This window comes from Pan paniscus, chromosome 14 (genome assembly GCF_029289425.2).
Source record: "Pan paniscus chromosome 14, NHGRI_mPanPan1-v2.0_pri, whole genome shotgun sequence".
Taxonomy (NCBI): domain Eukaryota; kingdom Metazoa; phylum Chordata; class Mammalia; order Primates; family Hominidae; genus Pan; species Pan paniscus.
In genome coordinates, this window is record NC_073263.2 from 26,277,545 (window position 1) to 26,292,580 (window position 15,036).

A 15,036-nucleotide genomic window follows, 5' to 3' on the forward strand; every position below is an offset into this window, starting at 1 on the left:
CGGCCCTCCCAGTCCTCTTCCTCCCGTGTCAGTGTCGCCTCTGGCCCTCCCAGTCCTCTCTTCTGTAATAGGTGATCACTGACCATCATGAGGCCTCGGGATCTCCACTCACCTCCACCTTGGCCGTGCGTCTGCAGCTGGTTTCTGCCTCCCCACTGGGAGTGGGGCTCATCTCCAACAGCTGCCTGCTCCTCCCTCCTCCTCCTCCTGCCTGCTGGCACATCCCTTTTCTGTGGTCCTTCCCTCTTCAACTGACCAGTCCCCTCTTCCCCCAGCCCCCGTCCTCCTGATGGGCACCCTTCATCAGGGTTCTGCCCTGTAGAAATCTCTGGTTTCTACTTCAGATATTTACCGAGTCTTCCTTCACTTCTGCCTCCATCTGGTTAGCCCCTTTTCCTTGCTTCCTTTCTACCCTGTGTTGCAAGGCTCCTTGACAGGGATCGCCCTCCCAGTTATGCCACAGTATTTATAGTTTCCTACCCTCATCTCATCAGAAAGCTGTCCATATTTGGCTGGAGAACTGTTTCCTTTAAAAGGTTGCACTGTAAGCCAGTGACTCGTAGTCATGCACAGAGTCAAGCACACATCATCAGTGTCTCCAAGGGTTATAGGTATTTACATTTTTAAAATACTCTAAATCTAAATACAGGTCAGGTCCTTCCCCCATTAAATATATTTTTAAGTGATTTGCTAGCAGCTCACCTAGTTCAAAAGACATAATCAGAAGTGCACCATAATCCAGAATTCATACTGCAATTAGGGAAGAAAATAATGAGTAGTTATTAGTTGTTACACTTCAATTAAGGAAGGAAAAAGGAAAAGAAGCTGTCTCTTCTCATTTAGAAGGCTTTTCTGTGCCACATGGTGCCCCAGTTAAGAAAAGCTACCAACTGGAATCCCAAAGATGGAAATGCAGCGTGCATCTTCCCTGCTCCCTCAGCACCCCCAATGTGTGTTTGGTATTTCCTTCAGAGAGAGAAACACAAGCTGAACCCTAACAGAAACCAGCAAGTAAATGTGAGAAAAGTCAGAACAAGAAAAGAAGAGTGGGAGAGAAGGAAAATGGGCATTGAGTTTATGAGTGACGCAAAGAAACTGGAGCAGGCAGGGAGCGCCAAAGAGGACAGAGTGCCCAGCGGGTTTGTTGTTTTGCTTTCTTTGGGTTCCCAGACTCAGGCTGCCCCTGCTTCTGCCGCCATGAGAGGATGTACAGCCCCTCCTGGCCACATGTCCTGTAACCTGAGCCAGGAGCGTGTGACTGTCTTACTAACGCCCACGGCACTGCCGGGCTGCCACACTTGGGTCCTTCCTCTCCTCCTGAGGGCTTAGCAGGAATCCCGTCCCTGCACCCCATGTCTCACTCAGCTCTGCTCCACTAATCCAAGATCCCTTTCCTTTCGGAGTTTCACACCCAGTGTGTGTGCAAAGAAAACTATGGAAAGAAGGCCTTTCCATAGTGCACCGCATTGCTTTCTGCCCTTTTCGTTAAGTACATTTCTTCTGTTTAAGAAAAATATGATTCACTCTACTGCATTCTCGATTTCTTTTCCTGTTCTTACTGTTAATATTTATCCAGTTCACCTGCCATTTTATATTTTCTAATTATATGCTGTCAGTTTCATTGCCACTGAAATCTTCTGTCTTATATCCTGTTTCTAAATGGAATGGTTTCTTTCATAGCCTTCTTAGAGAAAACGTATGCTGAAATACTGTGAAAAGGAGGCTCTGCTGTTTCCTGCTTGCCGGTCTGTCTGACTTATTCACTTCAAAGCTGTGAATCTGAATCCATGTAACACTGGGGCTTGCTGCCGACTTATAATAATTATGTTGTTGCTTGGAATCTCTCACGGGGCTATACCTAGTTGATAGTAAAGCAAATTAATGTCTGATTTTTGTGTATTAGCAATGTTATTATTCAAATACATCCATGTGCCTGTTAGCCGACAGTTTTTAAATTAATTTAAATTTCTCCCACCTCTTGTTTTCAAATGCCAGGTCACATGCGTCAGACGTTACGGATTACTCTTACCCGGCTACTCCCAACCATTCTCTGCACCCCCAGCCTGTGACCCCTTCCTATGCAGCTGGTGACGTGCCACCACACGGGCCTGCAAGCCAGGCTGCGGAGCATGAGTACCGGCCCCCATCTGCCTCGGCGAGGCACATGGCCCTCAACAGACCTCAGCAGCCGCCCCCCCCGCCTCCCCCTCAGGCCCCAGAGGGGTCCCAGGCCTCTGCACCGATGGCTCCAGCAGACTACGGGTAACTCAGCATGCCTTGTACCCTAATCCCTACTGGCCTTGCATTTGAATCTTGCTCTATGTGGTAGGAGAATTTTAACTCCGGTATTTTAGAGGCCAAGATAGAGTCAAGGATGACTGGATGTAGATACTAGCAACTCTAACATTCTGTGTGAAATAAAGCAGGTGCAGCATAAGCTCAGACTTACAGTTGAGTCTCAGGCCACACTGTGCATGCATGTGTGTTCCCTCACACACACTCTGGGTGTTTGAATGGCTCTTTAAGCCAAGGCATTGATAAAGGGTATTAAGTGCTGATTTTGTGAACCTGTCCCAAACCCTCAAGTTTCTGGACACATCCTGAGTGGACCACAGAAAATTGTTATCACAGACGAGAAGACCACACCATGCAGCTCCCGTGCCTCATTTCTCAGACTTGACCCAAATCTGCTTTCGTGACCTCTGACCACCCAGACATCATTCTGCCCCAGGCCCTCCTGTTCCCTGAGAAGTAGAATTCAGAGACCTTCATGTTCAGGCGTTTATCAATTTAGGCACCCACCTCTCTTTTTTTTGGCTTTACTCTGGTCTTTAAAGACTTCATTCCTCAGAGTTGGTGCCCAGGAAAGTTACCGTGTGTTGGTGTCCACTGCTAACACGTGTCTGCGCACCCCTGTCTGAATGACAGTCCTGCTCTCAGAAGTGCTCTCCCTGGCCATGCATGCCAAGTCAGGATCCCCAGAGTGGCTTGAGGCTGTGTCAGGCCAAGAGAGGGCCCATGGTCCAGTTAGTTTGGAAGACCCTCGGCTGAATAGAATTCAGCAGATTTCTTGGCTGTGTGACTTTTCGAAGCTTTTGATACACACCTGGGCACTGCAGGCATGGGGCATTTCCATGGAGGTGGGTTAGAGAATGTAGAAAGCTCCCAATCTGGTTGACCTTAGGACCCTTAAAAGACAAGTTTGTGAGCTACCGCCTTGAGATCCCAGTGTGAAGCCTTCACTGGCGCTGCCGTCCTGGCCTCTGCAGTCAGCTGCTTTATTCTGCCTTTCTTCAGGAAGTGCTGCACTTTTTGAGTGTTCCTCCTTTTGGCACATTTCAGTAGCAGATCTCGACTTCTGTCATAATGAATAATGTCAAACTGTGAAAATAACTGACCCAAGGTGTGCATGTTTGCATCCTGCCATGATTGAAGTTCAGGTGACAATACGTGTTGTGTCTGGGGATGGCTCCGTTAGGTGTCTAAGAGCTCCCAGGACGTGACCCTCTCTTGTTCCCTTGGTGACTGTGCCTCATATCTCTCTCAGGATGCTCCCAGCGCAGATAATTGAGTATTACAACCCATCCGGACCACCTCCTCCGCCACCTCCTCCTGTGATTCCCTCAGCACAAACTGCCTTCGTCAGCCCTCTCCAGATGCCCATGCAGCCCCCGTTCCCTGCATCAGCCAGCTCCACGCACGCAGCTCCTCCTCACCCACCCTCCACTGGGCTCCTGGTCACAGCCCCGCCACCCCCGGGCCCACCACCTCCCCCGCCAGGCCCTCCTGGTCCCGGGTCTTCTCTTTCGTCCTCCCCAATGCATGGCCCCCCAGTAGCTGAGGCGAAGCGGCAAGAGCCTGCACAGCCACCAATCAGTGATGCTCGAAGCGACCTCCTCGCTGCTATTCGAATGGGTGAGTGGAGCCCCCAGACACACAGCCTGCCTTTCAGCAAGAGGTTTCTTCATGTCTCCAGCCAGCTACAGCCTCCTTGTCTTCAAATGACTACTCACTACATTTTTTAAAATAGAGTTAAAGGGGTCTTACTTGATTTTTTTGTTTTGTTTTGAATAGTAGTTGTGTTTTTTTCCAGTGTAAGGTAATCAAATTGTGATAAAGATTGGGAAACAGCCGGGCGCGGTGGGCTCATGCCTGTAATCCCAGCACTTTGGGAGGCCAAGGCAGGTGGATTGCTTGAGCCCTGGAGTTTAAGAGCAGCCTGGGCAACATGGCAAAACCCTATCCCTACAAAAAATGCAAAAACAAATTAGCTGAGCATGTTGGCCTGAGCCTGTAATCCCAGCTACTCAGGAGGCTGAGGTGGGAGGATTGCTTGAGTGTGGGAGGTCAAGGCTGCAGTGAGCCGTGGTCACGCCCCTGCACTCCAGCCTAGGCGACAGAGCGAGACCCGTCTCAAAAAAAAAAAAAAGAATTGAAATTAGGAAGGTTTTACTTACCTTGAAACCAGAAACCCAATAACTGAAGTGATCGATTAATTAATTGGATCTCTTCTCTGCATTCTACTCTAAGGGGAAAAGTATAAATGAAAGAAAGTGAGCTCATATTAATGATTTCTTTAAAAAAAAAAAAGAGTTTGTGCTGGACTTGTCATATTTGCTTGATGTCCTAAGCCAGTGGTTTTTCAGAATCTATAATATTCAACAGCATAACCCTTTTGTCAGATGAAAAGTCCCGCGTTGACCCCCTGACCACAAAACACATGGAAACAGAGCATCTCAGGTGGAATTGGGTGGGGAGTCTGCCCTCGCCTGTCTTGGGCTGCCCAGAGAGCCCCTGGGAACCTCCAGCCCACACCATGGATTCTTAACCAGGTCCCAACCCAGGTTGGCCTGACATGTTATGGGAATATCCAAGAGCTTCTCGCCTGTGGGGAGCTGCACAGACTTGGTCACAGTTTAGTCATCTCATCTGGAAGTGACCAAGCAAGGAGCCTGGCTGCAGCCCGCCAGCTCAGCATCAGGGATGTCCTTCAGAGGAGCTGTGATGCTGCTGCCTCTGCGTTTTTCTTGTGTGCCCATGAACCAGGCCCGCAGTGTGGCCCACGCACCCTTCTAAAGACCCCAGGGTCCTCTGTGTACCTGGACATCATTGACACACTTTTATTTTGTCAAGATAAAAAAGTCCTAGAGGTATATTAGCTCATGAATATCAAGTTCGGGGTCATTGTAGGACGGTGTTGGATTTGCTTTTTTTTTTTTTTAACACCTTATAAGCCCTGTCTACCAAGAGTAGATACATAACCTGTATCTAATCTCGAGGAAACATCTGATACACCCAAATCGACAGACATTCTGCAAAATAGCTTCCTATATTCTTCAAAAATGAGAAGGTTGTAAAACACAAAGACTGTGAAGAACTATCCAGATTAAAGGACATTAACAAAACTTGACAACCAATGTCACGGATAATTTCCACTGGATTCTGAACCAGGGATAATCTTTTCCATTTGCAATTAGATTGGGTCTTTTTGCAAAATTTGAATAGTATTTGTAGGATAGATAGTAGTAGTGTATCCAAACTAATTTTGTGATTTTGATATTTTGGGTGGGCGAGGCGGGGGTGGTAACACATGAACTATTTTAGGGGTAAAGGGACATTATATGCCATTCACTCTCAAATGGTCCAGAGAAAAGTGTCTGTGTCTGTCTGTGTAAAGATGATAGGGGAAGATTGGGAAATAAATGTGGTCAGATGTTAGCAGTTGGGGAATCCAAGTATATGGGAATGTTTTTCTGCTGGTCTCATAGCTGTTCTGTAAATCTGAAATTATTTCAAAACAGTTAAAAAATGAATGGATACCATCTTGGGCAACATTGCAAGACTCTGTCTCTACAAAAAAGAAAATACAAAATTTAACCGTGCATGGTGGCGTGCGCCAGTGGTTCCAGCTACTCAGGAGGCTGAGGTGGGAGGATTGCTTGAGCCCAGGAGGTCGAGGCTGCAGTGAGCCATGATCGTAACACTGCACTCCAGCCTGGGTCACAGAGTGAGACCCAATCTCAAAAAAAAAAAAAAAATGGATAAACATTAAATCATCCAATATCTTACTTTGTTACTAAGCTAGAAAGTAGATGATTGTATTTTATGTTTGTTTCCACAGTAATTGTTGAAATAAAGGTTTCTCAGTTACTTCTTGGGTTAGCTGAGAGTGAGTAGCATAGAACACTGTTTCCAAGGCTCTGGATGCTGTTGCTGCCTAGTAGATGTCCTGTGGTGATAGAAATGCTCCAGCCTGCAGCGTCCCAGAGAGTAGCCACTAGCCACATGTCAGTTCATGCTTTTAAGGCTATATGTGCCTAGTGGCTGCTGTCTGGGATGGTGCAGCTCCACAGTTTTCTCTAATGGTGTTCATGTACACTGAAATTAGGAATTTTTAATATTTTAACACATTACTTTGTTACAAAAAAACTTCTCACTTTGAATGCATGTTTTTGCTCATGAAACTTTTAATATTCCCTGAGCTTTTCTCCCCTCAAATTTCTAAAACTTTCTGTCCTTAGTGTCATTAGAAAAAAAAGTCCAATAGACATATTTGTTCATTTATCTTTAATTTGGAGCCAGCAAAAGGATGTGATTCTGAACCACATGTTGTGTCTGCAGGAATTCAACTGAAAAAGGTGCAGGAGCAGCGGGAGCAGGAGGCCAAGCGGGAGCCGGTGGGGAATGACGTGGCCACGATCCTGTCCCGGCGCATTGCCGTGGAGTACAGCGACTCTGACGACGACTCAGAGTTCGACGAGAACGACTGGTCCGACTGAGCAAAGGCCGGCGGAGAGGCCGCGTGTGGGAGCGTGTTGAAGATTTTAAGTGGTCTCTACACCCAAATAGTGGTATTCTAATCCCGTAGCATAGCACCTTTTGTATAAACAATGTGATATTGCTTCTGCACATCCAAAAATTCTGGGTCTTTTCAGTATTTACTGTGTAATACTTAAGTGCCACTAAACATAGCAAATTGTGCTGCACATGAGGAAATAGGCTGTCACTATCACATTGTCCTGAAAACAGCATCTGCTTTCCTCTTGGCCATGAGAGTATTTAGTGCAGTTTGGGTTTACTCTTACTGATCAATATAACTCTGCAGACTTGCTGTGTGTTTGTGAAGCTGCCTGGTGTTAGGTCTCTGCAAGACTAATGACTATGTCAGAGTGATGTCTTCCAACCAGTAAGTGATATTGTTTCACCGCTTTGGTTTTTCCTTTTGTTTTTTTAAAGGATGTGTTTCTGAAGAAGTTGGTTTTAGAGGGAAAGGTTCAACAAACAGGGAGAATCCAGTGTTTCTGCTTTCAGTTTCTTGGCTTGGTAGCCTCTGAGTGAATCTGATGCTCTGCTGAATAATTTCATTACCTCTGCACATGCCTGTCAAATATGAAATTGGAAGGGCCCTTTTCAGGCTGGGTTCCCTGTGGGCATTTGCTTAGTAAATGCCTGTTGATGGTTTTTGCAAGAGAATTCAGCAGCTCAACAGTAATGAAAGTGAAGAACAGAGTCCATTTTCCTTCCTGGGGCCATTGGGGATGACACTCAAGATACTTGCCAGCCTCTCCAGTGTGGGCACCAGCCGGCCAGAACAGATGGGAGCAGTCCATGACTCTGGGAGCTACACCGCTGAGCTGGGCAGAGCTGCGGCGCAGGGCCTGGGCTGCAAAGGAGCCCCGCTCCTTTAGTTTCCTGACAGCTGTGTCCTGAGTGAGCCGCAGGAGTTCTTAGCTCCTCAGCGAGCAACAGAGAGCACTTTAGATGGCACCTTTCGCCACTTGGTCAGAATTTTAAAAGCTTAGGTTTAGGTGAAAGTAGATATTGACAGCTATTCACCTTTCACGGTGCTGGGGCCAGATTAGGGATCACTCCGGTGAGGAGGGCCTTCACCCTGTTCTAGAAGCACATGGTTCTCCTCTCTCCTGTTGTTGGCACATTAAATGATAAAAAGCACCTCATGAGATTCCCTTGATCAGCCCTGCAGCTGTAGTACAGCGCTGTGCCCTCACCTCCACCCTTCCTGTTGTTCCCACGTGGGCAATACCAGGGACCCATGGGGAAACTCAAGAATGACAGCTTCTATATTTTGTAATTCTGGATGAAAGATAACTGTGTTGAACAAACAGGTGCTCCAGGCTTTGATTATAGATACGACTTCAAAAATATGCTAAGACGCTTGACTTATTAAGGACTTTAACCTACTCAACAGTATTTCATATCCATTGTGGTTAGTTACTCAGTTATGTTGAGAAGAATCTGGAGCTAAAAGAGATGTTTGAGGTGACGGTAGGAATGTGAGCAGGATGGTGATGGGGGTTTTTGTTAAAATGCATCTGAGCAAGTCAGCCAGCCCCGAAGTACCCTCAGTGTGTGTGTCTCGAGTGGATACCTGTTGGGCTTGTGGGCAGTGATTGTACAGAGCCTGTCCATTGGGTGCAGTCATGTAGATCTGAAGCCCTGAAAAGCCTCATGTCTGCATCCCCTTTCCAAGGCTGCTTCCCTGGTGTGTCTGTTCTCTCCTCTGTCCCAGGTGCTGGGAGCGTCCTCTTCAGCGTCTCTTCCTAGAGCTGGTCACCACTAGGCTGTCACTATAAATTCCTTGAATATAAGTAACAGTTATTAATGAACTTCTAAATTTCTAATTTCTCTCTCTCTCTGTTTTTTTTTTGTTGTTGTTGTTGTTGTTAAAAAGGGCCTACTACATTGGCGTTATTCTTAGGACTTCTGTGACTTTTAAAGTCTTACTTGTCTTTCTTGTTGCTTTTGTATTAGGAGTTCCCCGTGTGGGTCTAGAACTCCCCTTTGGTAATGCTTCTTTGTTTTTTTATGGTCCTTCTGTTCTCAGGATGGAGAGAACACAGAAGCTACTATCCATGTCAGGATTTATTCTGTTTATATCTTATTACAATAAAATTAGTGGCACTTTATTCATAAATATTCATGAGCCTGTTAATTGTTAGTTGTCTTCCTGTAGCTGAATCAACAAGTTATTTTCAACTCAATTTTATGACTTGCGAAAAAGCTTTTGCCCTGTTGTGTACCATAACCTTTAAAAGAATGGAAAATGACTGAAATCCAATTTAGATTATTTTTAGAGTATTTTTCCAGCAAATTCAATTTATTCTGAAATTTAAATCCAGATCTTTTCTAATATGGTATTACAATGAAAAGAATAAAGAGAAGATTTGAACTTTCAGTTTCATTTTCAAAAACTATTTACCAAAACAAATGGAGAAGAAACATCCAAAAGCACATTTCATTTCTCCAAACTTTGTGTTTTAAATTATAGTTATAAATTGTAAGGTAATTTTAAATTGTCCCTCGTATTATTTCTCCACGTCTGTTTTAGTTTAATGTCTCCTAAGCTTTTCTCTCATAGCGTAGACCTAGGGAAGGGATGGGAAGATTGCCCAGTCCCCGATGGCTGCGCACACAGGAGGCGGCGGAGCACAAGGCAAGTGAGTTTGCACTGTCAGCCCCAGACCATAAGCTTGGCTACACTGATGTTTTTCTTTACTAAGGATACTATTCAAAAATTAACATTTTCATCTCAGTAAGTTTTTAGAACATCAGAATGTTTTCTGAGCTCCAAGTGGCTAGGTTGTAAAAGTTTTATAATAATTTGCAGTTAAAATACATGATACATATTAATCCATTAAAGACTAGTGGGAATGTATCAGCCAGAGTAGCAAGTAATTTTTGTTTTATAAATCATAGTATCAGTCATCTTGCAGTATTACCAATGCTGTTGTAAATTGAATTTAAAGTGGTATTAAAAAAAACTGTTAAACAATTTTTATCTGTTTGTATATCTTACTATAGATTATGTACAAGTAACATCTAAATAAAATCACACTTTTAACCCTAAGAGGTTTTGCTTATTAATAACAGTGTTGTATGTTTGGCTTTTTTGGAAGAGAACTTGGTGTTAAGTGGTTTTTTGTTTTTGCTTTTGTTTAGCATTTTCCTTATTAGACAACAGAAGACACTACTTTGGTTTCCATTTAAGTTTCTACATAATTTTTGTGTCACCAAGAGTTCAGATTGAATTCCTGAATGACTCAGGGCAGCACTAGTCTGGTTAGAAAGAAAAGGCCATGCTGGGAGTAGGGCAGCCACCTGTTGAGAGGATAGAGCCTGGGGCAAGAGGGTCTTAACCACATTTACTCTCAACGGTAAAAGTGAATAACACGCTGTAGTATGTATGTATTGCTTATGAGATGTTTTCATTTAATCCTTACAATAATCCTTAACATTCTGTTTCATATGTGGGAAAACTAGAGTGAAGCTAAGTTACTCTCTCAGGGACCTTGGTCGATAGAAAACTCAGTTCTGGGGCAGAATCACATGTGGGGGTAATGAGAGTTGAGATTGGGTGGGTAAGTGTGGCCACATACATCAGAGACAGCCAGACTGGAGGTCAGGCTTCCTGTAGAAGCTGCTTTCAAGTTCCTGATGCACACGGTGTGTACCTCTACCATGGCACGCATCATGTGGTACGATGGCTGGTTCTGTGTGTAGCCTTTCACTAGACTGTGTGTTCCTTGTAGATCTAAGTCATCTTTGCATCCTGAGAGCCTTGGCACAGCACCCAGTCTCCTAGACAATGAGCAGCTGCTTTTTGCATGATTAGATGAGTGGATGGATTCCTGAGTGGTTTTCTTTAGCAAAAAGTAAAGTGTGAGCAACTTTTTAAAACATGGCGAATTCTACCAAATACCTTGACCTTGCATTTCCTCCTTAGTTCTTGTCATCTGATGTGTGGCTCCCTCTTTATGGTGTGTATTCCCCACCAGACTGAGCTCTGGGAGGCAGGAAGGGGCCTGTTCTGCTGTGTCCTGTGTGTTGAGCACAGTGCCTGGCACTTTCTAGGTTTCAAATAGTTATTTAGGGATTGTTGTTCATAGGGAAAAAGGGGAGGCTTCTTCAACAACTGTTTGTGAGCCTAATAAGATTTTAAATACATGGATATGTGTAAAACACTTGGAAGAGTGCCTGGTGCTAAGCAGACACCCAGTGGATGTGACCCACCTCTTTCGTCTACAAGCCACTGGCTGAAAAAGAGTGGCAGGCTGGGCCCTGCCCTCATGGAGCTGCTCATCTAATGAGAAAAAAGGACATTAAATATTGTCGAATAAGTAATTTAGATCATTTGACATGTGCTGTAGTTTGGGGCAGAATGAGAAGTGCCCAATCTCAGTGGGCCAAGAGAAGCTGAGATTTGAGAATGAACAGAAGTTAGCTCAGGGAAAGGAAAGGAGTTTTTCAGTAGAGAGAACAGCCTGTGCATTCCCTAAGATGGGAAAGATAGTATGGGGTGAGAATGGAACTAAAGTATCGTGGAATGGAAGCACTGAGAGGAAGAAGTGTCATGAGATGGGATACAAAGATGCTGGAAACCTCCCATGCCCAGCATTCGGGATTTAGGGAGCTTTCTGAACCAACAAACCCCACCATGATGACATGTCTGCCATAGCTGCACACCTATCAAAATATTCATATTTATAGCCTATTGGTTTTTTAATTGATCTTGATAGCCTCATGCCTTAGATGGCACTAATATTAGAAAGGATCTTAGGTCCGTTTTATTTATATGTATTTAGAAGGCATCTTAGTGCTCTGCTAGTCTAGCTCCTACCTTTAAAGATGGGGAAAAGGCCATTGTTTCCATTGATGGGGGCTCAAAGCTTGGTCTCTTGACTCTTGAATTTTCAAGAGTTCAAGGTCCTCCTGTTCCACCTTTCAGAGTTAGGTAAATATCCCTCACCCTCTGTTTCATTATGAAAAAAATTAAAATCTACAATAAAGTTGTTCAGTAAACACTCATATACCCCTCTCCATCTGTTCATCAATTCTTATTTTTTATGGATTTCAAAGTAATGTGTATACTTCACCCCTGAATTCTTCAGCATACATATCATTAGAGTTTAATATTTCTAATGTAAAATACACTTAGAGTAGGTTCACTGACTCTATTCTGTCATCTGTTATATAATTTGCTCTTAAGCCCATCTAGTAAATTTTTTATTTCAGACATTGGATTTTTTCACTCTAGAATGTCCTAATGGTTCTTTTTTGTTGTTCATTTATTATAAGCTTATTTTCCTTTACATCTTTGAGCATAGTTATACTGGCTCTTTAAAAATCTTTGCTAATTCCAACATCTGGATTTTTTTTTTTTTCAGGATCAGTCGCTATTGACTATTTTCACTCTTGAGTGCATGCCTAATAGTTTTGGATTGTATTGTAAACTCAGTGAATGATACATTTTAGAGACTCTGGATTCTGTTATGTTCCTCCAAAAAGTACTGATTTTTTTTTTTTTTAAAGAAGACAGTTAACATGGCTAGAATTAAACTCTCAATTCCTCCCTGCCCCCATCACCCAGCACACACACAATAGACAATAGCAGAAATTTCTTAAGTTCTTTTAACCTTAGCCAGGCTGTTTGGAGTTTATTTGGCTCACGCTTGGTTACAGAATCAAACAGAGACTCAGGCAGTTTTACACAGAATTTTTGGATCCCCCTCTGGCTCTTGTTTGTAGGAACACTTCACTTTCAATCTTCTTTGATCGCTCTGAACTCAGCCCTCTCATTTTTTTAAGCCAATAAGATGGTGGGTTAAGTCAGCCAGCCGAGACTGCAGATTTTCTGTTCAGGCTTAGCTGCCTGCTTGGCAGAACAGGGCCTGCCCTCACCAAAACGCCTTTAATAATCAGAAATGCAAAGCCTTTTTCTTCTGCCAAGCGTTAGCTCCCCTCTCGTGTGTTTCTGGTTTTGATTTCTATGCAATGCCTTCGATGGCTGTGAGGTGTATTTTGTCCAGTTCATAATTGTTATCTGTAGTGATTTGGTCTGAAATGAGCTAGTTCTCCAGTCCCAGAAGCCTCATTCTATAAATATTTGATGCAACATTTATTTTTAAAAATGTTAATGTAAATTTAAAAATGCAAACTGATGTTTAATACCCAATTACAACAAATGATCAGTGTCTCCATTTTTCTGCCAAGCAAACTTGTGTTTGCAAGGACCCCACAATAAAACTGGTGACATAGTTCTTTAACAAAATGGTATCCAAGTATTGCATGATGTGATAGGAAACATGTGTCTGCGTCTTATCTGTGAATCAGAATGTTTTTTAAGGCCGGATGCTGTGGCATGCCTGTAATCCCAGCACTTTGGGAGGCTGAGGTGGGTGGATCACTTGAGGTCAGGAGTTCGAAACCAGCCTGGCCAACATGGTGAAACCCCGTCTCTACTAAAAATACAAAAATTAGCCATGCATGGTGGTGTGTGCCTGTAATCCCAGCTACCCGGGAGGCTGAGGCAGGAGAATTGCTTGAACCTGGAAGGCGGAGGTTGCAGTGAGCAGGGATTGCACCATTGCGCTCCAGCCTGGGTGACAGAGAGAGACTATGTCTCAAAAAACAAAAAACAAAAAAAACCCAAACCCAGAATGTTCTTTAAACCGTGCAAGCAGAACAGTATGTGAGTCACATGGGCATTAAGACTACTTTAACAAATCGTCAGCCTTACCCCCAGTCTCCATTTTTATGTTCATCAAATAACTTTAATATTTTCACTGAGTTTTATAAATTTAGATTCAGGAATAAATCTATACACATAAAATATTTACTTTTAATTATTGGGGTTCATTTGAATCAAGGGTTCCACTACCTAAAACTTCGTAACCACTGCCTAGCATCACCAGTATGTAAGGGTTCACGTCGTTATGGGACCGTGTACTGTACTCAGATTTTGTGTTCTGTGAAGACAGTCCTAATACAGAGCTGTGTCACAAGCTTTTGAGGACATGGATATTTAATTTGGAGGTGTGGGTAACTTGTAGAGGTGTCCCAACAGGGAACTAGATGAGAAGGAGATTTGCTTCCCGAGTATACTTTCTTTCCGGGCCTGGCACCTGGACATTGATTTGCCAAAACACGCGAGTACTGTCCTGTGGATATCTGTATGTGCGATCTTTTAATTGCCCCACTGCATTTGCCCTGTGTACTTGTGATGTGAGTAATTAGCTTTAAATACAGCACCATGATTAGTTAGAGGTGGTGAATTGGCCGATGATTTACCATGAAGAAAAATTAAGAAAATATGCCATTTAAGGGTAATTTAAAAACCTACCAAGTGGTACTTAACATGAAGTGACATTTAAAAGCATTTCATATTCGAGGATGTGCGTCAGCTGCTGTGGCCTAAAACCAGTTTAAACAGCAGTTTGACTCTGCAGCTGGCACGTCCTGAACCTGTGAACATGACTTAGCATCCGCATTCAGAAGATGTTTCTGAATGCGTTCTTTGCATGTGTGTAGGTGACGGTGGTTTGAAGTGTATCTTCTGAGAGCCACACTTGAAGATCTTGATAATTAAGTTAGGGGAGCAGCTTTCAGCTCCTTGAAATGTCTTTTAATATTTCAGAGACCTAGCCAGGCATGGTGGTGGCTCATGCCCATAACTCCAGCAATTTGGGAAGCCAAGATGGGAGGATCACTTGAGCTCAGGAGTTTGAGACCAGCCTAGGCAACATAGCAAGACCCCATTGCTCCAAAAAGAAAAATTAGCTGGGCTTGGCAGCTCACTCCTGTTGTTCCGGCTACTCAGGAGGCTGAGATGGGAGGATTGCTTGCGCCCAGGGAGTCAAGGCTGCAGTGAACTATGATCACACCACTGCACTCCAGCCTGGGTGACAGAGTGAGACTGTGTCTCACAAAAAAACAACAAAAATCACACACACCCACACACCAAGAATCAAAGACCTGGGCCTTCATTTGGTTTTCCAATTGGGGAATTTCAGCGACATGCCTTGAGGTCGGGGCAGGAAGCAGCATGGTGATCAGCACTGGATGACTCACCATGAAGGGCCCCAGGTTGCCTCCTCCCAGGGCACCTGGCCACATTTCCATTTGCACAGGTCGCAGTGTTGCTGTGGCTCCAGCAGCCCTGTGTCCCTCCTGTCCCTGGTCTCTGGCTCGCCTTGTCACTGCAAGCCTCCCTCCTCCCTCCTTGACAGGCTCCTTCCT

The 15,036-nt window shown here is 44.1% G+C and overlaps 1 protein-coding gene across 2 annotated transcripts in view; it reads left to right on the forward strand.

Annotated features, from left to right (window-relative positions):
* The window catches only part of WASF3 (WASP family member 3), a 131,274-nt gene extending 121,406 nt beyond the window's left edge, over positions 1-9,868 (forward strand). The window contains exons 7-10 of one of the 2 annotated variants that reach the window (XM_034936482.3): positions 973-1,139; positions 1,996-2,262; positions 3,548-3,915; positions 6,622-9,868. In XM_034936482.3, the coding sequence (XP_034792373.3) occupies positions 973-1,139; positions 1,996-2,262; positions 3,548-3,915; positions 6,622-6,779 (960 nt within the window). In that variant the 3' untranslated portion in view covers positions 6,780-9,868. The remainder of the gene's footprint in view (positions 1-972; positions 1,140-1,995; positions 2,263-3,547; positions 3,916-6,621) is intronic. The other variant, XM_034936480.3, reaches the window with a different exon arrangement.
* Positions 9,869-15,036: the final 5,168 nt, after the last annotated feature.